General features: G+C 56.4%; 1 protein-coding gene across 1 annotated transcript in view; it reads left to right on the top strand.

The window, feature by feature from the left end:
* The window catches only part of RAP1GAP (RAP1 GTPase activating protein), a 62,639-nt gene extending 46,354 nt beyond the window's left edge, over positions 1–16,285 (top strand). Inside the window, 19 exon segments of the mRNA XM_090268740.1 lie at positions 587–690; positions 915–993; positions 1,378–1,431; positions 2,508–2,591; positions 2,757–2,857; positions 2,990–3,119; positions 4,046–4,201; positions 4,651–4,722; positions 5,337–5,423; positions 5,836–5,973; positions 7,775–7,906; positions 9,843–9,920; positions 10,785–10,894; positions 11,819–11,932; positions 13,213–13,336; positions 14,073–14,175; positions 14,537–14,640; positions 15,251–15,582; positions 15,584–16,285. Coding sequence (XP_090124866.1) covers positions 587–690; positions 915–993; positions 1,378–1,431; positions 2,508–2,591; positions 2,757–2,857; positions 2,990–3,119; positions 4,046–4,201; positions 4,651–4,722; positions 5,337–5,423; positions 5,836–5,973; positions 7,775–7,906; positions 9,843–9,920; positions 10,785–10,894; positions 11,819–11,932; positions 13,213–13,336; positions 14,073–14,175; positions 14,537–14,640; positions 15,251–15,582; positions 15,584–15,632 — 2,151 coding nt within the window. The 3' untranslated portion in view covers positions 15,633–16,285.
* Positions 16,286–22,345: the final 6,060 nt, after the last annotated feature.

The following is a 22,345-nucleotide window of genomic DNA, read 5'->3' as shown; positions in this document are numbered from 1 at the left end:
ACCCTGAAGCTTCTCCAGGTGAGGTAGGAGGGTGGGAACCTGCCTGGTCAGCCACCCAATGTGTTCATGAGATGTTTCACTTCCTGTTTCTCATGGGCCCTGGCTTCAGGGGCCAAAGGTTGAGCAATCAATCAGTCAACATATGTTTATTGAGCCCCTACTGTGTGCTCAGCCTTGAGAAGGGTAGGGCTGGGACACAGATATGGAGATACAGATGTGGTCCTGACTTTGGTGAGAACCCAGAGAGCCAGGGCGTCTATAAACATTCATTGAACACCTATCCTGTGCCAGGCACTTTACCTCTTTTAGTCCCTGCCACCATCCCACAGGTAGGGGGCCTCCCTCCTATTTTATAGATTAGGAAACTGAGGCACAGAGAGGTGAGGTGATCTTCTCAGTCTACACATCTGGCAAGTAGCAGAGAGAATTGAATGTGGGTCTGCCTGGTGCAGAATCTGCTATTTGCTGTGACATCTGCTGCTTGGTGAAGGACCCCCATCCAGCAGTGAGTTGGCTTTCTGGTCTGGTTTCCAGAAACCCCAACCTCAGCCTCACCCACTCCTCTGGCCCCCACCTCCCATCACAGGAGCATTTCAATTACTACTCACTGGACACTGCCCTGGGCCACCTTGTCTTCTCCCTCAAGTATGATGTCATCGGGGACCAGGAGCACCTGCGGCTGCTGCTCAGGTGAGGGTGAGGGTTGAGGTCTTATAATCTGAGAACCCATCTCATTTTACCCACTTTTCTAATTGAGGCCCAGAGAGGGCCAAGGATTTGCCTGAGGTTGCACAACATGTTAGAGCCTGAGCCAGGCCTGGCTCCCATCCTCCCTGGGGTCTTCCTTTATGTGCAGGGGCTCCAATCTCCTTTTCACACTGCCTAGCCCCTCACTGTGGGCTTTCTCTTCCCAGGACCAAATGCCGGACATACCATGACGTCATCCCCATCTCCTGCCTCACCGAATTCCCCAATGTGGTCCAGATGGCAAAGGTGAGGCCTCTGCTTCTTCATGCTGGGCTCCCTTTGGACACCACAGGTGGGCACACAGCTTGGGGGCTGCAGCTTGGCCTTAGCACACCCTCATGCAGCCCCATGTCTGAGGTTCTGCCTCTCACATGTTCCATGATGTCCATGTGCTGGGGCCGTGTCCCCTGCCTGTGTGTTTTGACACTGTTGTAGAGCACTTTTGGAAACAGGGAACCTTAGTTCTCTACACCCCATTATGAGCAACAGTGAGCCCACAGTCCTGCTTTAGCCTTGGTTGTTTCCTCTCCTGTCTGCGCTGTGCCCCCCAGACCTTGGCCTGGGAGGCCCAGAGGCCCCATGCCCTCCTCCTGGCCCCACCTTTAGGTGTCCCCTTATCTCCTTCTGCAGCTGGTGTGTGAAGATGTGAATGTGGATCGATTCTATCCTGTGCTCTACCCCAAGGTATGGCTGGATCTGGGCGCTGCTTACTGAAGGTGGTTGGCTAACTAGGGGACAGCATTTACGGGCACCTGCTGTGTGCAGGGTATCTCTCCTTAGTTTCTCCCTTAATCCTCACAATAACCCTGCAAAGTCCACAGTTTGTAGAAGAGGAACCAGAGGCCCATAGAGGTTCTGTGTCTTGCCCAGGGATGCACAGCAGATAATAAAGGTCTAAATTTAAACCCAGTGTTGCCAGCCTTGGAAGCATGCCTTACTTCTGGACACTCTCACTGTAATTTGGGGGCCTTCCCAAGAGAAACCTGTGCCCCTGAGCCAGGGAACTTCACTGGCCTTGCCTTCTGACCCAGATGAGACCTGATGTGAGAGAATAACACAAGCATCTTCATAAATCCTGCCCCACAGAGAGCAGCTACATTTCCAGGCACTGTGATAATGTGGGAAAAGGGTAGGGACTTCTGCCTTCAGTAAGCCAGGGGGGCTTCCTGAAAGAGGTGGGCCTTGAAAGGCATGTAAACCCTTGTAGCTGTGGCTGAATTCTTGAGAATGATGTGATCCCTGAGGGGTGGTCTGGTTCAGGAAAGGTCCCTGAAGGAAGGGGCCTCAGAAATTAGATTCCATCTCTCAGTAGCAGAAGAGGAAACTGAGGCCCAAGGTGAGGAGGGAAACTAACCCATATTCCCACAGCAAGTTGATGGGACTTGGCCTGTTCTAGAATGATGAGGTGGGTTTACAGAGGAACCAAGGAGGAAGCTGGGCGTTATAGAATGGAGTAGGGATGGGGCCTGATAGGCAAGACTCAGGAGCAATAAGCTTGAGCTTTGGAATCCAACAGTCCTGAGTTCAAGTCCCAATTCTGCTTTGCAAGCTGTTGACTTTAGACAAGTTACGGAAGCTGTGAACCTTGGTTTCTTCATCTGTAAAATGGTAACAGCAGGAACGTCTCCCTCATGGGCTTGTTCTGAGGTTAAAATGAGGTCATGCATGTGGTGTGTCAGGCACAGTGCTTGACACACAGTAAGAGCAATAAACGGCAACATGAAGAAGCAGTCGGTTTCACCATTGCCCTCTCCCCCCAGGCTTCCCGGCTCATCGTCACCTTTGATGAACATGTTATTAGCAATAACTTCAAGTTTGGAGTCATTTATCAGAAGCTCGGGCAGGTGTGCTTACCTTCTCCTCCCTGCTCCCCCACCCACCTGGCTGTGTATCTGGAATGCCAGATACACAGGGACTCAGTTTCCTCCTTCCAGCCTTCTCTGGGGTGGGGGGGAAGGGGCAGCTCAGGAGCTCCAGCTCCATGACCTCTGCCCTCTGTGTGTTCCCAGACCTCCGAGGAGGAACTCTTCAGTACCAACGAGGAAAGCCCTGCCTTTGTGGAGTTCCTTGAATTTCTTGGCCAGAAAGTCAAACTGCAGGACTTTAAGGGGTGAGCATAAGGGTGGTATAAGCAGAGTACAGTCTGACCCATGCCCTTGGGCAGGGAGAGAGCCCCCGTCCTGGCCCTTGGAGGCCTGGCCGGGGCTGGAGACTGAGCCATGGCATGGGGGGCCTGGGGCAGGTTCCGAGGAGGCCTGGACGTGACCCATGGGCAGACTGGGACTGAGTCTGTGTACTGCAACTTCCGCAACAAGGAGATCATGTTTCACGTGTCGACCAAGCTGCCCTACACAGAAGGGGACGCCCAGCAGGTAGTCTGGGGACCCACCCACCCACATGCTTCAAGATAAAGTGCCTTTTAGGTTGCAAAGGAGCTGGGAGAAGAAGAGGCGTGGGGCAGAGAGGGGGGGCAGTATTCCAGGTGGAGTGAATGGCTTCAGCAAAGGCCTGGAGATGAGGAAGTGTAGGGCAAGTTCTGGGAGCTAAACTTGTAAATGTGTCACCTTGCTCTAAGCTTTCTGCAGGCCTGTCTACCTTACCCCACTCCCACCCCCACCCCAGGGGATAAAATGGTAATGTGAAAAAAATGGACGTATTTATTTCTTCACTGTCATTTTATTTATTTTATGTTTAAAGGTTTTATTTATTTATTTTAGAAAGAGGGGAAGGGAGGGAGAAATAGAGGGGAAGAAACATCCATCGGTTGCATCTCACATGCCCCCAACAGGGGACCTGGCCCACAACCCAGGCATGTGCCCTGACCAGAAATTGAACCAGTGACCTTTCAATTCTCAGACTGGCACTCAAGCCACTGATTGCCACACCAGCTAGGGCTTATTTTCTTTTAATGAGCCTTTCTGTTCATTTTAGCAGCATGAATTTAAGCTGGGTGGAACTTGTTTGTTCAAGAGGGACCATGTTTGGGTATTTAAACAAGAGAAGGGCTGAGAGGTAGGGCCTGGGGACCAGGAGCCATAGGTTCAAGTCCCCTAACTCACTGTAGGGTCTTGCAAGTCACTTCTCTCTCACCCCCAGTTTCCTCATCTGTCGCAGTATTCCAAGGAAATGAAAATAATTTTTAAGACAAGTTTTTCACCACATTTTTTTGGAGGGAAAGTAAATTCTTAGATGTACCCTCTGCCTACCCCAGAGCCCTCCCACACCCCCGTGGGTACCCTCCCCCATGCCCAGTGGCCCCTTTCTGGCCAGTTGTGAAGGCCTGTGGCCCTGTTCTCAGTTGCAGCGAAAGCGGCACATTGGAAATGACATCGTAGCTGTGGTCTTCCAGGATGAGAACACACCCTTTGTACCTGATATGATTGCGTCCAACTTCCTGCATGCCTATGTGGTGGTGCAGGCTGAGGGTGGAGGGCCTGATGGCCCCCTCTACAAGGTGGGTGATCTCACAGCCTCCCAGGGCATCAGTCACTGTCCCAGACACAGCACCACCTCACTCACTAGGAAGCTTCTATGAGCCTCAGCTTTCTTGCTGTAAATAGGGGGACTGTGCCGAGAGGCTCTAAGCCCTCCTCTTGCTCCCGTGATGGAAGATTCCCATCCTCCCTCTCTGTTCCCCAAAGTTCCCCCCTCAAAGAGGCCAGTTAGCCTCATCCCCTTTGACCATCCCTGATGACTCCTGAGATTCTACATCCCTTCCCACCACTCAAGTTCAGGCCAAGGATGCAGGAGCTGAAATCCTGTGGTTTAGTTACTCAATCAGCAGTCACTGACCCTTCCTCATCAAGGACCAGGCCCTGTGCCCAGCACGAGGCAGGACAGGGGGGTGAGTTAGGGGTTTCTGGCGGGGTTGCACTCCACAGGGACTGCTGCCCTCCCTTCCAGGTCTCTGTCACTGCCAGAGATGATGTGCCCTTCTTTGGTCCCCCACTCCCGGACCCTGCTGTGTTCAGGAAGGTGAGAGGCTGCTCCCAGCCCCTGTCCTGGGTGGGACTAAGTGGGTGGGGCCTGGGAAGGGGACAGATGTTCCACTATACTAGGTCCTGAAGCCCCACTGTGTCCAAGGCAGCTCGGCTCCGCTAACTGCACCTGAGGCCTGGCTTTTCTGTTCATCTTGTTAAACACTGTGACCTTTATTTACAAAGTCACAGAACAAACTCTGTCATTGTTTTACAGTTTTCATAGCAGACTCTGTTGTCTTATCTCATTTCTATTATCTTTTTGACAATTAGTCTTCTAAAATATTTGGGGAGGGGGCACACGCCTCTCTCACCTCTCAAGAAGCCACACTTCGAGCCTTGGCGTTAGTCCTCCATAGATTGAAGCAGGAGGAGACCCTAACCCACCCCCTTACACCTGTGGGTTTGCTCTTCTGGGGGGCGGGCAGTCATAAAGGGCACAGGGGCCTTCACAGGAGCCTGGACTGGAGAGCTGAGCCCAAGGAGGTGCCCTGGGAGTGACGAGGGTGACTTCTGGGTGTGACTCCAGCCCTGGACACAAGGGGAATCAGCCTCTGTCTCGGTGTTTGTCTGACTGCTCTTTTTTCTCTCCTCCACACTGGGGGCTCCTAGGGGCCTGAGTTCCAGGAATTTTTGTTGACAAAACTGATCAATGCTGAATATGCCTGCTACAAGGCGGAGAAGTTTGCCAAACTGGAGGTGAGGATGGGTTGTTGGGGCTGAGCACCTCCCCCCAATGTAGAATTTTAGCCCTGCTCCTTGGGGAGGGAAAAGCCAAGTTCAGACCTCGGCCTTAGGGAGGGCTGCTGGGGGAGTGCGGATTTATGGATGAGTAGGGCTAGGGTCAAGGGAGAGGACAGAAGGCATTTCTAGGGATGTGTGACCAAGGCCTGGGAGGGGCTGGTGGGCAGGCTGGCACGGAGGACTCCGTGGAGGAGTGGAGGTGGAGACAGGAGGCCAAATCTGGAAGGGTCTGAGGGAAGCCCGGCAGAGGCTTGCGGGGGGGCCCAGACCCACTCCTCACTTATTCAGAGAAATTGGCCGGGATTTGTGTTGTGGGACGAAGGGCTGATCACTGGGGCTCTCCTGACGACCTGGACCTGGCCCACAGGAGCGGACACGGGCTGCCCTCCTGGAGACGCTCTATGAGGAGCTGCACATCCACAGCCAATCCATGATGGGCCTGGGCGGCGACGAGGACAAGATGGAGAACGGCGGCGGTGGCGGAGGCTTCTTCGAGTCTTTCAAGGTGAAGGGCAGGGTCTACCTGAGCTCGGAGGGCCAGCGACCTGGCTGGGGTGGAACCCGGGGTGGGGCTTTGGGCAAGCGTGGGGGTGTGGCTAGAGGCGGGCTCACATTGGGGGTGGAGTTGTGTGGGGGCGTGGTTAGAGGGGGTTATGGACAAGCATGGGGTGTGGCTAGAGGCGGGCTCACATTGGGGGTGGAGTTGGATGGGGGTGTGGCTTGCGGTGGATTTAGGCTTTAGTAGGGTGGCCTTAGACTTGGTGTGCTCTGTCAGGGGCTAGAGCTTGCAGTTGGGAATGTAAGGTGGAGCTCTGTCTGGGGAAGAGTTAATGCTTGGAGGAAGCACCTAGGCAAGGAGGTGGAGGCTGCCTGGGAGTTCTGCTGAAGTTTGGGGCGCTCTGGGTGTCAACAAGGTGTCTCTGGTGCCAAGGTCAGCATGTGAGGTCAACATGTGAGAAGGTCAGCATGTGAGAAGACAGGAGGAGACCTCTGTCCTGATTGAAGTAAAGAAACAGGTCCTAGAGGGGTGTGTGAACTGAGTGGCCATTGGACAGGGACCTGGCCTGTGTGACCTTCAGCTTGTATGACCCACCCTGGCTATCTCTGGTTTAGCTTAGTGTTGAGAGCACAGACTCCTTGGGTTCAAATCTCAGCCCTGTCACTTACCAGCTTGCTCATTCTCTGAGCCTCAGTTTCTTTTCTGTCAGGTAGTGCAATGGCAATTTATCTCATGCAATTGTTGAGAATTATTTGTAAAGCAGTTAGATCAGTGCAATGGATTTTTAAAAGAAAAGTGCACATCCCTGACCAGCTACCTCAGCAGCTGTTGTCCAAAGTGAGGGGCAAAGGAAGGAGTTCCTTGTCTCCTCAGATAGCACCTGGACTCCCCCAGACTGCAGGTCCGCAGGTGGTGGCTTCTTTGCCACACTCTCCTCTACCCACAGGTGCCCATCCTCCAGGTGCCTAGCCAGGCCCCCCAGGCAGGCCACAAAGCTGGTGATGCGGGTTCACCTGGGGGGCGGGGTAGCTCAGCTGCTCAGCTCTGCCCTGGACTAAAGCGATCAGACCGTCTTTGAGAAAGAGGCCTGAGGAGAGCCCTGCCATTGCCCATTGGAGACAGAGATGGGTGGGGTGAGCATGGGTCTGGGATGACTTTTTTGAGGGAGGGCTCCAGTGATCCCACATTGTATGGGTGCTGGACAGTGGACCTGGATTAGGTCAGAGAATTTCTCAGACGCAGCAGAGCTCACAGTTAAGCATTTGGGTTTGACACACAGATGCCAGACTTGCCTCTGCTTCAGTTTCAGCACGTGTAAAATGGGTGTGGTAATAGTGCCTACCTGGTAGGGCAGATTGAATGAGAGAGCGAATGGAAAGTACCTGGCCCCATAGTAAGCATTCAGTATGGACTGACTGAAAAAAGCAAGGGAGGGAGGGAAAAAAAGCTTTAGGAAGCCTTCCTAAAAGAAATAAACTGAGATTTCGGGAGGCTCTCTGTGCATGCATTTGGCCACGACCCAGTGTTTTCTGCAGTCCTCACAATAATCATACAAGAGGCTCACAGGCTCAGAGGGGTAAGTGGCTTGCCCAAGGTCACCCAGCAAGTTGGTGGCAGAGCCAAGGCCCAAACTACCTTTGGCACCATTTGGACCTGACTCTTGGTGTGGCCTCATGCAAAAGGACTTCCTGGGGTCACTCAGAGTGGCATTGGCAGGGAGAAACCAGATGTCTGGATTCCTGGGTTTCCCTGAGGGGCAGGTGCTGATGAAACCTGTGTCTCCTTCGTCTTCATGCTCACCTCGCAGCGGGTCATCCGGAGTCGCAGCCAGTCCATGGATGCTATGGGACTAAGCAACAAGAAGCCCAACACTGTGTCCACCAGCCACAGTGGGAGCTTTGCACCCAACAACCCTGACCTGGCCAAGGCCGCTGGAATAGTGAGTGCCCTTCCCCGGGGGCCTTCAACTTCCCCCTGCCCCCATTGTCCTGCTAGCTAATAGTCATCCATCCTGGGCTCTAGACTGGGTCTAGCCACTGCTCCCCATGGGGGTCAAGTGTCCAGCCATGACACTGTGGGGTTGAGTCTCTGTCCCAGCTCCTCAGCCCTCCCTTCCTCCTGGCCCCTCATTCACGTGTGACTTTGGGTCAACTCTGGGGCAGCCTCTCTGTCACATTTCTTATTGAGCACCTACTGTCTATCGTGTGCTGGAAATTGGGCTGCTGTGTGGGCACCTACTGTGTGAGCACCTTCCTGAGTTTCTGGGAGCACCTACTGTGTGTGTCAGGCTGTGGGCATGCACTGTGTCAGGACCTGGATTTCTTTGTGAGCACCTGCTGTGTGCCTGGCTCTGCAATGCTGGTGGGGACCTGGGTTGTCGTGTGGACATGTACTCTGAGCATCTGCTGTGGGCCAGGCCCTGAGTTTATATGAGCACCTACTGTGTGTCAGATTCTGTGTGCCCAGCCCTGCTGTTGTGTATGTCAGAAAATGGACTGCTAAATGAGCACAGAATGTCTGCTGAGCCTGGATATCAGTGAATACTCACCATGTGTCAGGAGGTGAGCTGTCGTGTGAGCATTTACTCTGTGAGCACCTACTTCTGTGCGCCTGGCCCTAGGCTGCTGTGTGACACGTCCTGTATGTCAGGAACTGGGCTTCTGTGTGAGCATCTGCTGAGTGAGCACTACTGTGTGATTACTTACTGTCTGCCAGGCTCTGTGGTATTCTGCTACTGATAATACTCAGGGGGTATGCTGGGCACGCAGGACGGGTAAGGCCTTCAATTGGGGGCTTATCTGCTTTCTGCCACCTAGTGGCCCCCCCTGGCACTGCACCCACTGCTCTGCTTCTCTCTGCCCATCCATCATCCTTCTTCCTTATTCATCCATCCATCCATCCATCCATCCATGCATCCATCCCTTCCTCTCTCCCTCCTGCCCTCCCTCCCTCATTAATTGATCATTTATTGACTGTATGCTGCATGCCAAGCCCTGTGCTCAGTGCTCTGAGGCTGTGTCACTTGTGGTGAGAAGGACCACCCACCCCGATCCCTGCCCCATGATCTGGCCTGACCAGGGAGCAAGGCGGATCCTCTGCTATCCACAGTCACCAAGCCCAGTGTCCTTGGAGAAGCAAGCCCAACTCCCCCCAACTCACACTTACAAGCCACTCCCTTCCTCGCTGGAGTGGCCCAGCCTCCTGTGGGTGGCTGTAAAGGGGCCCCGGAGACAGGGCCAGGCCGGCAGCACCCACCATGGCAGTAACCAGACCCATTTTTGTTTTTGTTTTTGCACAACTCTCCCCTCTCTTCATTTTGCTTCCTTTTTCTTCCACTCCCTCCTCTCCCCTTGTTTTTCCTTCCCCTTCTCTCTCCTCCTTCCCTTGGCCTCTCTCCACCTTCTTACATTTATACGTCTGTCCTCTGGCACCTGTCTCTTTACTCCCTCTCCTCCTCCCTCCCTTCCATTATTCCCTCCCTTGCTATTTCCTTTTTGGCCTCTCCCTTCCTTCCCATTTCTGTCTGTGTCTCCTCCCTGGGCCCATTTTGTGTCTGTCCGTATTTCAATCTGTGCCCCTCTTGTGGGCTCCTCCCCTGTGTTCCTGTCTCTGGATAACCATCTGTTTGTCAATCTCTCTGTCCTCTGTCCTCTCCATCTCTCTCCCCACCTCTTCTCTCCTCCCCTTCCCTGGCCTCGTCTTTCTCTCTCCCGACCCCCTGCCCTGCCCTACTCTTTTGTTGCTGTCTGTCTGTCTTTCCCTCCTTTCCCTATCTCACCTGTGTGTCTCGCCTCCCACCATCTCTCTCTGTCTCTCTCTCTGTCTCTCTCTATGTCTGTCTGTCTGTCTCTGCCCTGCCCTCTGCTGCTTGCCAGTCATTGCTTATTCCTGGGAAAAGTGCGAGTAGATTCGGACGCCGGGGCAGTGCCATAGGCATAGGAACCGTGGAAGAGGTTGTCGCCCGTGGGGCCACCGGCTCTGGAGGCTGCCTGCACGCGCTGTTCTCTGCTCACTCTCAGGACGGAGGCCATATTGGGGACGTTGCCCCCCTTCCCCCAGTACAGGCCCAGGGGCGTGCAGGTCGGAGTGCTGGCAGCTCTGATGGCACTCAGCACCTGCTTTGGGGCCTGGTACCTATGCCAGAGCCAGTGCCCCCTACCAGGGGCTTCTGGCCCTGCCCTGCCCCGGGGACCCTGGCCCACTCCCTCCCACAACCTGGTACCCAAAGACCCTACACCCAGCCACACGTCCCCCAATATCGCCAGTTCTGCTTGGAGTTCCATCCCTCTCTTCTGCCCTTACTCCCCCTCCCCACTGGGAACTGGCCTGGGGGTTCCTGCCCTCCATGCTTCCCTGGGGCCCAGTTCCTGTGTGTGTGGAAAGGGGGGAATCTGTTAACTGCTGGCCCAGAACCTCCTCCAGCCAATTTGGAGACTTGGATGGGGCAGGGCTGGCATGGGGTCGGGGCTTGGGTTGCTACACCCACTCTCTCCCCACTGACCTTCAGCTGCAGGTCCTGTGAAGCCCTGGGGGTTGTGGAGAGGGGGCAGCCATTGTGAGGACTTGGCCTCTCCAATCCCAGCCAGAATGGCTGTCAGCACCCCCAGGCCCAACCCTGCTGTGTGATCTTGGGGGGCCTATTCCCCCCTATATATACTGGGAGGGCTTTCTCTGGAGATAGATAATTTCTCTTGTTCTTTCTTGCTCTTGCCTCTGCTTCCGGGCCTGGAGCAGCAGGGCTCAGGGGGGAATGGGGGGGGGGGGGCACCAGGGCTCCCAGAGCAGGTGGGCACTGAGTTGGGGGTCTCTCCCCACAGTCACTGATTGTCCCTGGGAAGAGCCCCACGAGGAAGAAGTCAGGCCCATTTGGCTCACGCCGCAGCAGCGCCATTGGCATTGAGAACATACAAGAGGTGCAGGAGAAAAGGTGGGTGGAGCGGGGCTGCTGGGATGGGTCTGTGTCTCCCCTGACCCCTATTCAGTGGCAAAGCAAAGCTGGCAGGAGGCAATGCCTACCCTTCTGCCTCTTGGTTCCCCACTGATGACAACCGTACGGTCGAGTTCCCGCTGTGCACCAGGCACCAGGCCAGCTCGTCGCCTAATGGGACACGCTTTCATCCTCTCAGCAGTTCTACTGGCTCCCTGGGGTCCCACCTTGCACATCAGGATCTTGTAGGTCAGTGGGCTCTTGGGTTTTCCCAGGTCACACAGCCAGAGCGGGGCAGAGCTGGATTTTCGGCTAGTCTGTGGGGGTCTGTGAGTACACCTGTGTGGGCAAGGGTGGGAAGCTGAGGATAGTTCCTGGGTGTGAATCTCATCTTTACCGTAGTGAGGCTGTGTGACCTTGGGAAAGTCACTGTACCTCTCTGAGCCTCACTGACCCAATCTGAAAAACAAGGATAACACAACCAACATCATGGGGCTGGTGCGGGGGTGTGGTGCAATGCATGTGAAGCAGGGCGGCAGGTGCACTTAGGCTCAGGAATGGTGCTGGAACCATCCTCAAATCCTGGGTTCAAGTCTTGGCTTTGGCATGTCCTAGCTGAGCATCCCTGGTCAGGTTCCCTCCTATCTCTGGACTCCAGTTTCCTGATCCATACCAGGGGACAATTATACCTGTTTCCATGGAGAGGAGGACTTGGGTGTTTCCAATCTTAAGGAGTTGCTCCGTGGTACCTGCCCTGGCCTGGCCAGTTAGCCACAGGGACTGCTCTAAGGTTGGCCACGGAGGATATAGAGTATGGGTATAAGCCAGGAGGTGCTCATGACCTCCTCTTGCCACCTGGGCCTCATTCTACCCTGATGCCAGACCTGGAACTGAATCCCCCCGCTGCCCCACTGTGCCCCACAGGGAGAGCCCCCCGGCTGGCCAGAAGACCCCAGACAGTGGGCACGCGTCACAGGAACCCAAGTCAGAGAACTCCTCCACCCAGAGCTCCCCAGAGATGCCAACGACCAAGAACAGGTTGGGGCTTGGGGCTCACTAATCTGGGGGCTTAGGAGTGGGAGGCTCATTTTTTTCATCCCCACCTGGGCTGGGGGCTGCCAGGGTGGCCTGGGCACTCTCTCAGGTCCTCCTTTGACACACACCCACCACCAAGCTCGGGAATACAGTGGTGACTGGGGCATACATGGAGTGACAACCCAGTGGATCATAACCTGATAAGCTGTTTCCAGATAGTTATAGTCAGAGGCAAAAACAAAGCAGGGATGCGATGAGGAATGACTAGGTGGGTGGGGGGTGGGGAGTTAAGTGGGTGCTCAGTGAAGACATTGACAGAGGGGTGAGGTTTGAATTGAGAGCTGAGTGAGGAGTCAGCCCTTCAGAGGGGAGAGTGTGCTGGGTAGGAAGCACAGCCCATGCAAAGGCCCTGAGGCATGCTTGTGCATTGGAGCCGAGTGAATGAGGGACCAGGCCCATGTGCAGGGGCAGGGGCAGGAATGGAAGCAGGGAGGCCAGCCAGCAGGCTGCTCCTCCATTCATTGCTTGTTGGCTGAGCCCCTCTGTGCTGGCTCTGGGGGCATCAAGAATATTCAACCTGGCATAAAGAGTCAGGCAGGTGAACAGAGCAGCAGGAAAAGGTGACGGGGACAGCAAGAGACAAGGCGTGCAGGACCCAGAGTGGGGAGGTCACCCTACCATGGGAGGAGGAATCAGGGAGGACCTCCCTGTATGGGGGCCCTTGGCTGATTTTTGAAAGATGAATTTGCTTTTGGGGATTTGAGGAAAAGAGTAAGATTCCCGGCAGGAAACACAAGGGCCTGGGCATGGAACGAAACAGTGAGAGGGCTAAGAGGGCAGACTGCGGCATCGGAAGGCCTGGGTCCTGTCTGCTCTCCCGCCTGCGCTGGCTATGAGCCTACATCTCTGTGCCTTGGTGTCTCCTTAGCTGTGAGGTGGGCCTAATAATGAGAGCAATGCGATAGTTCAGGTAAAAGCACTCAGAACAGGGCCTGGCGCTGGATGGTAGTATTATTAATAGTTATTGAGACAAAGCCAAAAAAATTAGACTTTACCTGGGGAGCCCTGCAATGGTTTGAGCAGGGCAGGGACATGACCAGATCCACACATTAGGAAGGACAGTGCCCGGGGCAGGCCAGAGGCCTAGGGAGCTACACAGCAACCACAAAGGTGCTGGGCAGGCTGTGGGCAGGCCTCCCTGGGCTGGGAGGGCAGAGGACAGGGGTCTTGGCCCAAGAGGAGCCCTGAGTGGGTGCTGGCTGATGGGATGCTGTCTGTGGCAGAGCGGAGACAGCAGCCCAGAGAGCAGAAGTGCTGAAGGACTTCTCCCGCTCCTCGTCCAGTGCCAGCAGCTTCGCCAGCGTTGTGGAAGAGACAGAGGGTGTGGACGGGGACGATACAGGCCTGGTGAGAGGCCCAAGGAGTGGGGTGCTGCACAACAGAGTGGAATGGGTGCTCTTTGGTCCCTGGAGCTGCTTCGGGTAGAAGCAGGAGCCTGGATGCGGCTTGGCTGTGATCGGGGGACCCAGCCCAAAGGAATAATGCAGACTGACCTCCTCTACTGTGAAGCCTTCCATGCTCCCCAGTGTCCGCCGCAGAGAGCTCAAGCTCCAAGACCTTGGAAGACCTGGTCCCTCCCTCCTCAGCTTCATCTCTTACCACTTCAGCAATTCTGCATGCCTTTGCTGTCCCCAAAATGTACCAGGCTTACTCTACCCCTGGCCCTTTGCACATGCCATCTTCTCTCACATGCAGGTGCAGCAGGGAACAGTGCAGACCAGGCCCTGCCTAATGGGGCCTAGAGTCTAGAATCATAATAGTTTCTTCACAACCTGTCTCGCCTCCTAGACTCTGGGGTCTCAGAGGGCAGGGACTGTGCCCGATGTCTCTCAGTGGCTTGGCCCAGGAGAACCTCAGTGAATGTTGGATGAATGAATGGGAGTGTATGGTGTGTGCTGGTTCCCACGTTGTTTTCCTGTGGTCCCTGGAGCAGACATTGCTGGGTCCCCGTCCTCTCTGCACGGAGGCGAGCGTGGGGGTTGTGGATTGCAGCAGGACAGAGGTGGCTCGGAGGGGGAGGGAAGTCAAGCCAGTGCTAGAACCAGGGCTAACCTCCCTCTTACTCTCCTGCCTGCATCCTTAGGAGAGCATCTCGTCCTCAGGGACTCCCCACAAGCGGGACTCCTTCATCTATAGCACGTGGCTGGAAGACAGTGTCAGCACCACGAGTGGGGGCAGCTCCCCAGGTACCAGGCCAGGAGCACCTTCCTCCACCAGGCAGGGCCTTCTTATGGCAGGAGGAGGACAGGGCTGGGCACAGAGGGTTGAGACCACGTCTCATGCCCTAGGTGGTGCGTATGTGACATAGGGGACAGTGGGTGGGTCATCATTCAGCCTAAAATGATTGGGTGGCTTGGAGGGTTGGTGGCTTCTGGATGGTCTTGGAGGATGATGGGGAGATAAAGAAGGGAGTCAGAGTGGGGTTCCCTGGGGGAGGTACTTGGTGGGGTTGGGGAGCACCAACCAGTGCCGACTGTCCATCCGTGCCCATCTCCCTGGTGCCTCCCCACAGCCAGTGAGCTGGTTCCCTCCTGCCCCCCTCCCCAGGCCCCTCGCGGTCACCCCATCCAGATGCTGGCAAGTTGGGGGACCCTGCATGTCCGGAGATCAAGATCCAGCTGGAAGCGGCTGAGCACCACACACCCCAGCTGGTATGTGCAGCCGCAGGGGGACCCAGGATGGGGACTGGACCGCGAGGCCCCCTAGGCCAGGAGGGGTTGGGCTCATCTAGCCTGGGCACAGCAAGTGACTTATGCTTGCCTGTGTCTTCTCTTCCATGTTGTCATCTATCCTGTCCCTGCCTCGTCGCCATTCTCTGTGCAGGGCTGTTAGCCAGGCTTCCCTCGGAAGGTGACTGAGCAGGTCAGACCCAGCCCTCAGCTCTTGTTTGGTGGGGAGAGGGTTGGCGTGGGCAGAAGGGTGGGCCAACTCCTCCCTGTTCCTCTGTCCCCTCTCTGGGCTGAGAGCTTTGTATCTGGGTCAAATCCTCTGCCATTCAGATACTGGGTGACTTGGGCAGGTCACTGGCACCTTTCTGGGCCTCAGTTTCCTTATCTGTGCAATGGGGCTAATAAATGCTGCCTCACCTCTACCCATGAGTTGCTGGTAGGATTTGATCAGAGCCTGAAAGGGACTTGGGAATTGCTGGGACTGGGGGGTCTGGGGGATTTCCAGCGGGAAGGAAAGACCCAGGGCCTGGAACTCAAAGGGCAGTCCCTGTCTCCTTGCTTCATGGTGTCTCCAACTCCCTTTATCCTGCAGATGAGGCTGAAGCACAAAGTGAAGATGCTGTGTCAAATCCAGGCAGATGGGACCTCTGCCCCCAAGGCCACCACCAGCCTGTGGACTGTCCCCTATCTCCCCAACCCTCCCCTTGGCCCACTATCTGGACTGTCTCTGCAGGGCAGAGCCGTCCAGACCTGGGATCGGGGAAACTGCTGGCATCATCCTTACCCCCCCAGGCCAGGGTGCCAGGCTGGTGCAGGGAGTGGTCAGTTGCAGCAAGACTCCAGGCCTGGCTTGCCCCCACCTGGGCCCTCCATCACACTTTAATGCCCCTCTAGACTCATGGGGAGCAAGATGGGAGGAGGGACTGTCATCTCAGTGCATACTGAGCCTATGAGCAGCAGGATGTGAGATGTGACTGAGCATTGGGTTGGGAGTCCTGAGTCCTGGCTTCCAGTTTGGGTTCTGCTGTGTGACTGGGCAAGTCACTCCCCCTCTCTGGTTGCCTCAGCTACAAATAGACCAGATTGTTTCAGAGGTCACTGAAGACTGTGATTCCATGCACCTGCCCCAGAATGGGGGACTGTCCTCCCAGGGGCCTCCTATTACCCTACCCTGCTTCTTAGGGTCCCTGGGGCCCCAGGTGGGCTGAGGGGCATAGAACTGGCTTGCTCCTCCTAGGCCCTCAAGCTCTACCACAGATCTGCCAATGCCCTGTCCACTGCCTCCACATGACAGACAAGTGACCCCCTTGCTGGAGGGAGGGGAACCTACCTGGCTTCTCAGCCAGCACCCAGCTTCACCCTGGCCATCCCATATTCTGGGTACTCCAGGCTGACGGGTCTCTGTTGGCCTAGAGTTACAGGTCTCGCCTTTGCAAACCCCCGCTCCCTTGGAGGGGGTAGCCAGGCACAGCTGCTGTGAGTCTACATCCTGGTGTGTCTGTCCACACTTTTTAGGCGCCACGCCAAAGGCCAGCTTTCCCGCCCCAACACCCATTTGGGAAGCCCCTGTGGCCATGTGTATGTCGGTAACAATTGTACAAAATAAATTCTATTTATCGCTATTGTACCCCGAGCTGGACCTGGCTTTGCATGAACCCTGCGCAGATCAACCCCAGACAGGTCTCACTGGTACCAAGGGAGAGGGGGACCTGTCTCCCTTGCGCCCCCAGTTTGAGCTGCTGGGTCAAGGAACCCCAAAGGCCAAACCACAGGGTCTGTAGGCACAAGCCATGGCTTTCTCCCCCTGGGGTTGCCCTTCCTGCCACCCCGTTCCCTTCTCCACAGGAAGAACGTGGTTTTGAATCTGGCCGACCCAGGTTTGTGTCCCGGCACCATCTGCTAGCTGGGTGGCAGTGGGAAAATTACTCACTTCTCTGAGCTGCAGTTTCCACTCTTGTAAAATGGGAGCAACAGTACCTCTCCCAAGGGTTTGTTACGTGTCTGGCACTCAGCAGGCACTCAGTGATCAACCTCCTTCCCTTCTCCTGCTCAGGGAGGCCCACGCTGTCCCCTACATGGCCACCAGGGGGCGGCGAGGGATCGCTTACTGGAACAGTTGGGGCTGAGTCTGGCCGCTTGGGAGGAGCTCGCAGTGCAGGGCAGTTAAAATAAAGGGCGGCGGGCCCCGGGTGGTGCGGAGCAGGGGGTCCGGCCTCGGTGAGGGGAACACCGGAGCAGTGGTGCCCCAGCATCCTGGGAAGGCTTCGGAAAGTGTCCCTGGGCACGGGGACCGCAGATGCAAAGATGCGAAGGGGAATTGGGAAGGTGGCAAACAGTGCTGAGGGATGGATGGTGATGACTGAGGGGGCAGACGGGGAGATGGAGAGAGAGGGGGCTGGAGGCCTTGAACACCGGGCCAAGGGGCCAGGGCTTTATGCTGAGGCCAACAGGGAGGCATGGAGGATTGGAAACGGAGTGCCATAACGAGAGAAACTAGGGCTGCTGTGGAGACCAGCTGGGCAGGGCCAGGGGAGGGAGGGAAGGATCAAGGAGGCCGTCGTTGGTGACAGACGGTGGCCAGGAGGCCCATGGAAGGGGTTAGGAGGCCTGAGCATTTGGATGAAGGGCCTGATGGGACGTGGGGCTGCGGGAAGCGTGGAGGAGGCTCCCAAGGGTCCAGTCTGGGTGTTGGGTGAAGGAGGGCTGTTCTCTGAGGTAGGAGCCTGGGAGGAAGAGCAGGTTGAGGTGAGTTGGAGGATATTGGGCTTGGGGACAGGCATAGAATTGGGTTCCAGTGGGATCAACCATGCCCTGGCCTTCCTGACTGCTTTGTAGCCACCTGACCCCCTCCCTGCCACCAGCCCCCCACTGCCCCGGGGACAATGCTGAGGGCAACGCAGGGGCTGCCATGAATTTCCTGACAGGGACCTTCTTTGACCTTCAGATGTCTGGGGCCACCCAGGGACTGTGACTCACACCTAAACCCCAGCCCCACCCAACTGAGATTGGCTCTAGGCTGCCCTGGGCTCAGTGAGGCCCCCTCCTAACCCCATCCAGAGCCCTCCCATGCTCAACCTCACCCCTGCTAACCCTCATGCCTCTCTCTGGGTCCTGTCTCCTCAGAACTCTCTGCTTTAGCCCCTAGCCTGTTCCCTCCCATCCCACCCCAAAGGGTCAGCAGCCATAGGTAAGCACGAAGGTCAAGAGCTCAGCTCGGAGGTCATTCACTTCCTCACTGTGATACTTCGGCTCTGGGCCTGTTTCCTCATCTATATAGTGCAAGTGCGAATAGTCCTGACCTGGGTGCCATGGTGTGAGGTTTCAGTAAGGTGATACTTCATGAAGTGCCTGGTGCAGCCCTGGCCCGTGGTGGGCTCCAAAAATAGTGTATGTTGGGCTTGGTGGTGGTGATGAGCCATGAGTGAGAACCACATCCGTAACCCACATCAGAGGGTGCAGAGTTAGTGCTCAGCGTGGCGGATGGAGTACCTGGTGCCGGCCAGGCACAGACGACTGGCCTGAGGTTTTGGGGATGGACGATTGTCCGTTGCTTCCCTGACCTTCAGCTTCCCAATTTTACAGTGTGTGTGTGTGTGTGTGTATGTGAATGATCCTTTATAAAAGAGCGCATGCACCCCCACTTGTATCCCTTTACTTTGTACCACACCCTACGGCTCTGACCTACAGCTGAACCAGAGCTCTGGGGTATGTGGCGGCAGACACAGGGGCAGTTTGGTGAGCAGAACCTGCCTTTGCCCTAGGTTATACCAGTCCCTGTCTGCAGGCCTCTGGGCTAGGCTTAGCCCAGGCCCCCACCCCTCCTCTGGGCTCCAAGGTGGGGCTGGGGGAGGCTGAGGACGAGTCTGGCCTCTGGGATCAAAGTGTCCAGGGCTGTTTCTCTTGCACCCAGGCCAGCTCCGTGCTCACCCTGGTTCTGAGGTGGGGAGGGCGAACCAGGACACCGCTCAGAGGCTGGAATTAGGGCTTGGGCGGGGGGCACCAGGTTCCAGGAAGTGCTGGACTCCGCTTAGAAATAACTCTGGTGGTGGAAACAGCAGCCAGAGGTTTCTCCACACGCAGGAGGCAAGAGGCCTCCCGTGGAGGGACTTGGGTGCTTGGCTAACCCAGCATCCCCATCCTCTTGCCTTGGAGCTGGAACCTATGCCTTCAGGTCTCAGTCTCCTCACCTGTAAAATGGGGACAGAGCCCTACCTATTGCTGTGAAGAGGCTGGCATGGCTTCTAAAGTACCTGGCATAGAACCTGTGCCCAATAGAAGGGGTCCTCCCCTGTCCCCCAGCAGCTGGGTTGTCCCTGAACATCCATGGCTAACCCTGGGGCCACATTGCCAAAGAGACAGCCACAGGCGTAGGCCCACCCAGTGCCAGGGGACTGGGACCTGGACATTCTCTGCTGCTCAGGCCACAGGGGTGCTTAACCAGGGACCCTGGAATGTGGAGGTCCCTCCCTGCACCCGCCCTGCCAAGGGGACAGCCAGGGATGGAGCCTCCTGAAATAACCAGATCTGGTTAGCAAGGCTAATTTTAAAAGCCACTCTGGCTTCCCATGGGCCCTTCTGGGAAGCCATGAATGTCCTTGTGTTTGTCCCTTGGAGGCAGGGCAAGGGGAGAGCAACAGGGGCTGGGGACGATGCCCACCTGTGGCCGCCAGTGCGGGAGACCCCAAGCTGCCTCCCAGGGCCCAGAGCCCCGGGACCCAGCCTCTGCCCCAGTCCACGTGGAGCAAACCCTGGTGGGCTCCCCGTCTCCCTCTGTTTCCGTTTGCTCCCTCTCTATGTCCCCCTCTCTCTGTTTCTCTGCCTCTCTCAGCCTCTGACCCACGCTGTCCCTCTCTGTGGCTGTGGCTCTGTCCCCTTCTCTCTGGGTTCATCGTGCAGAGGCTGGACTGTGCAAGCCAAGTAGGGGTGGGGGGTCCACCTGGGAGGTAGGGGTGCAGGTAGGGCGGGGGTGGGGAGCCCAGCAGTCCTGGGGGCCATCAGGAGCTGCAGTTGAGCAGGCAGGGGCCATGTCCAGGCACGACCTGGGCCATCTGGTCAGGCCAGGTGACAGAAGAAGGAATGAGCTCCTGGGTCGGGCTGCCAGATTTAGCAAGCAGAAACACATGGAGCCCAGTTAGGCTTGGATTTCAGATAAACAAGGAATAATTTTTAGTTTAAGTATACCTCATGTAATATTTGGGACATACTTGAACTAAAAATTATTCCTTGTTTATCTGAAATTCAAGTTTAACTGGGCATCCTATATTTTATCTGGCAGCCCTGTCCAGGGAGGCTCTGGAGCGACGGGAGAGGTTGGTCAGGAAATGTCAGGTTTTCTAGACGCTGGAGCCTCAGCCTGGTGGGGTTGGCATGGCCACACTCCAGGGACACCAGTCTGATGGGGGAGGCACAGCACCTGCATACAGGGGGTGGCGACAGTCCCTGGAGCATGAATGGGTATTGACACCCAGACCCCAGTCACCTGCTCAGTGGAACCATAGATTTCAGAAGAGTGGGTCTATGTATGTTCTCTGCTGAGCCCCAGTGCCTCGCCCAGGGTCTGGCACATAGTAGGGACTTCATAGATATTTGTTCAATGAATGAAGAACCTTCCTACCCCTCCCTACAGTGGTGGTGGGGGGGGCACCTGGCCAGCAGGGGGCTCCAGCACCCTACCTCCCAAGCTCCTTGGAAGCTAGGGGCTCCCCAAAGTGAGCTGCAGAGGGGGAGGGGCAGGGCTGTCTTCTTCCCTATCCCACCCCTACCCCAGACCCCAATTTCAACTAAGAGTTCTGCCTGGGCAAGGGCGCAGTGGGAGGGGACTAGGGCAGGGTGGCCTCTGGCTTCTGGCATTGGAGACTGGTTGGAACTAAGGTTGTGGGGGCAAAGAAGTGTTCTCAGTGATCCTTGGGGAGGCATTTGGACAGCCAGAGGGGTTCTGGGGCCTACAAAGTTGGGGATCCTTGTTTTGGCGGGGAGAGATGGGCCTTTTCCTAAGGGCCATTATTCTCAGGGATGAGTGGGTAACTAGGGAAAGGCCTGTGGCCCTCCATAACCTCCCCAAGGGCAGAGTCCCTTAAAGAGACTTTTTATCCATTTGTTCATTCACTATTTCATTCATTCACTCACTTGCCAACTCCCTCCCTTGCTGTCACCGCTGCCTGAGATGACCCCACGCTGGACCTGTGCCAAGGACCTCAGCAGCCTGTCTAGTGCCAACAGCAACACACCTGTTCCGGGCGTTGACACTGATGCTGGCTCCCCGCTTGTCCTCGGGCACTGACCACTTAGAACCTCAGTTTCCCCTTTGTGCACAGGGGGGCAGACACAGGCGGCTCCCTCACTGGGCTACCCAGAGAATGTGGGCTGACGCCCTCCCACAGGGAGCGCTTCAGACGGGGGAGCATCATAATTATTATTAATACTACTATCGGTATCATTTCAAGGTCCCTGTGGTTGGGCAGGGAATGGCCAGCTGGCCTCAAGGCCCTGCTCCATGGCCAGGGTCACACTGAGGCCATTCTGGCAGGTCCCAGGCCCTTCCTCTCGGAGCTTCAGCCAGGTCAGCCCCCATCCTTCCTTTTCAAGGAATGTCAGCTCCTTCAAGGTGCCTCTAGCTTCTAGATTCAGTACTAAATCCTTCAGAGAAAAACAAGAGGAGACAGAGTTTGTAGCGGCCCGGCCCCCGTCTAACCTGCAGTGTGAGCTGGAGCTTGACCCTTCCTGCTCAGGGCCTCGGTTTCCCCAGCTGTACAGCAAGGGGGCAGGGCCGGACATCCTGCCATGCCCGGGAAGGGGCCTCTTTGTGTCATCCTGTTAGTAACAGTTTAGCTCTGAGCCTATAATCACATCTTCCCTGGGAAGAACTAACACAGCGTTTCTTTAAATTGGGCTCTAATTGCGGCTTTTAGTGGAGTCAGAGGCGCCCCCATCCCCCAGCTGGTCTGAATCAGCGAGGTTGTCCCGGCCTGCCCTGCCAGGCCCAGGAATTCCCTGGCATTGTTCTGGCTTCCACTGAGCCAGTGACGGTATAGGGACTGATGTGCCTTGAGGACCTACTGTACGCCATGTCCTAAGCAGGACACTTTCCATCCAGGGGACTCCAGGTCATCTCACCACAGCTCTGGGAGGCAGGGGCTACTGAGGCCATTTTTCAGAAGGGGAAACCGAGGCACAGAGCAGTGAAGTCGCTTGCCCATGGCCACTCAGCTAGGGTGTGGCAGAGCCTAGATTTGAACCCAGATTTTTTCAATTCCAGGGCTTTGTTCTCTGCCTGAGGCCGAGGAAACATGCCCCTCCAGCTCCATCAAACCTCCCTCCTGGGAGCTCTGAGGGGGTGCCTAGGATCACCTGAGCCCCCAGTCACAGCCCTCTCCGTCCACATGTGGCTGCAGCCATCCTGTCCCCCATCCTGCTCCTTCCCCCGGGTGGCGGCAGGACAGCGGGGGGTGTCAGTGGAGGAGGCCAGAAGCAGCTCCCCTCCTTGGGTGGAGCAAGAGGTGGGGTAGGGGTGTTAGGGGGGAGGCTGCGGTTTGTTCTGTTTGTTCTGGAGATCCCAGCCGCTTCCCTGAGGAGACAGCTAGTGGTTCCCAGGCCACAGCCCCCCCGGGCGGAGCCAGACCGCGGCTGGCCAGCCTGGGAGCACTGCCCGCCAGCCTGGCCGGGCTCCGCCAGGCCCTGGCGCTGGGTG

The sequence above is a fragment of the Furipterus horrens genome, unplaced genomic scaffold (assembly GCF_987537825.1).
Source record: "Furipterus horrens unplaced genomic scaffold, mFurHor1.1.pri manual_scaffold_3, whole genome shotgun sequence".
Taxonomy (NCBI): domain Eukaryota; kingdom Metazoa; phylum Chordata; class Mammalia; order Chiroptera; family Furipteridae; genus Furipterus; species Furipterus horrens.
Note: the sequence above shows the minus strand (reverse complement) of the source record. Positions and strands in the feature narration are given on the sequence as shown.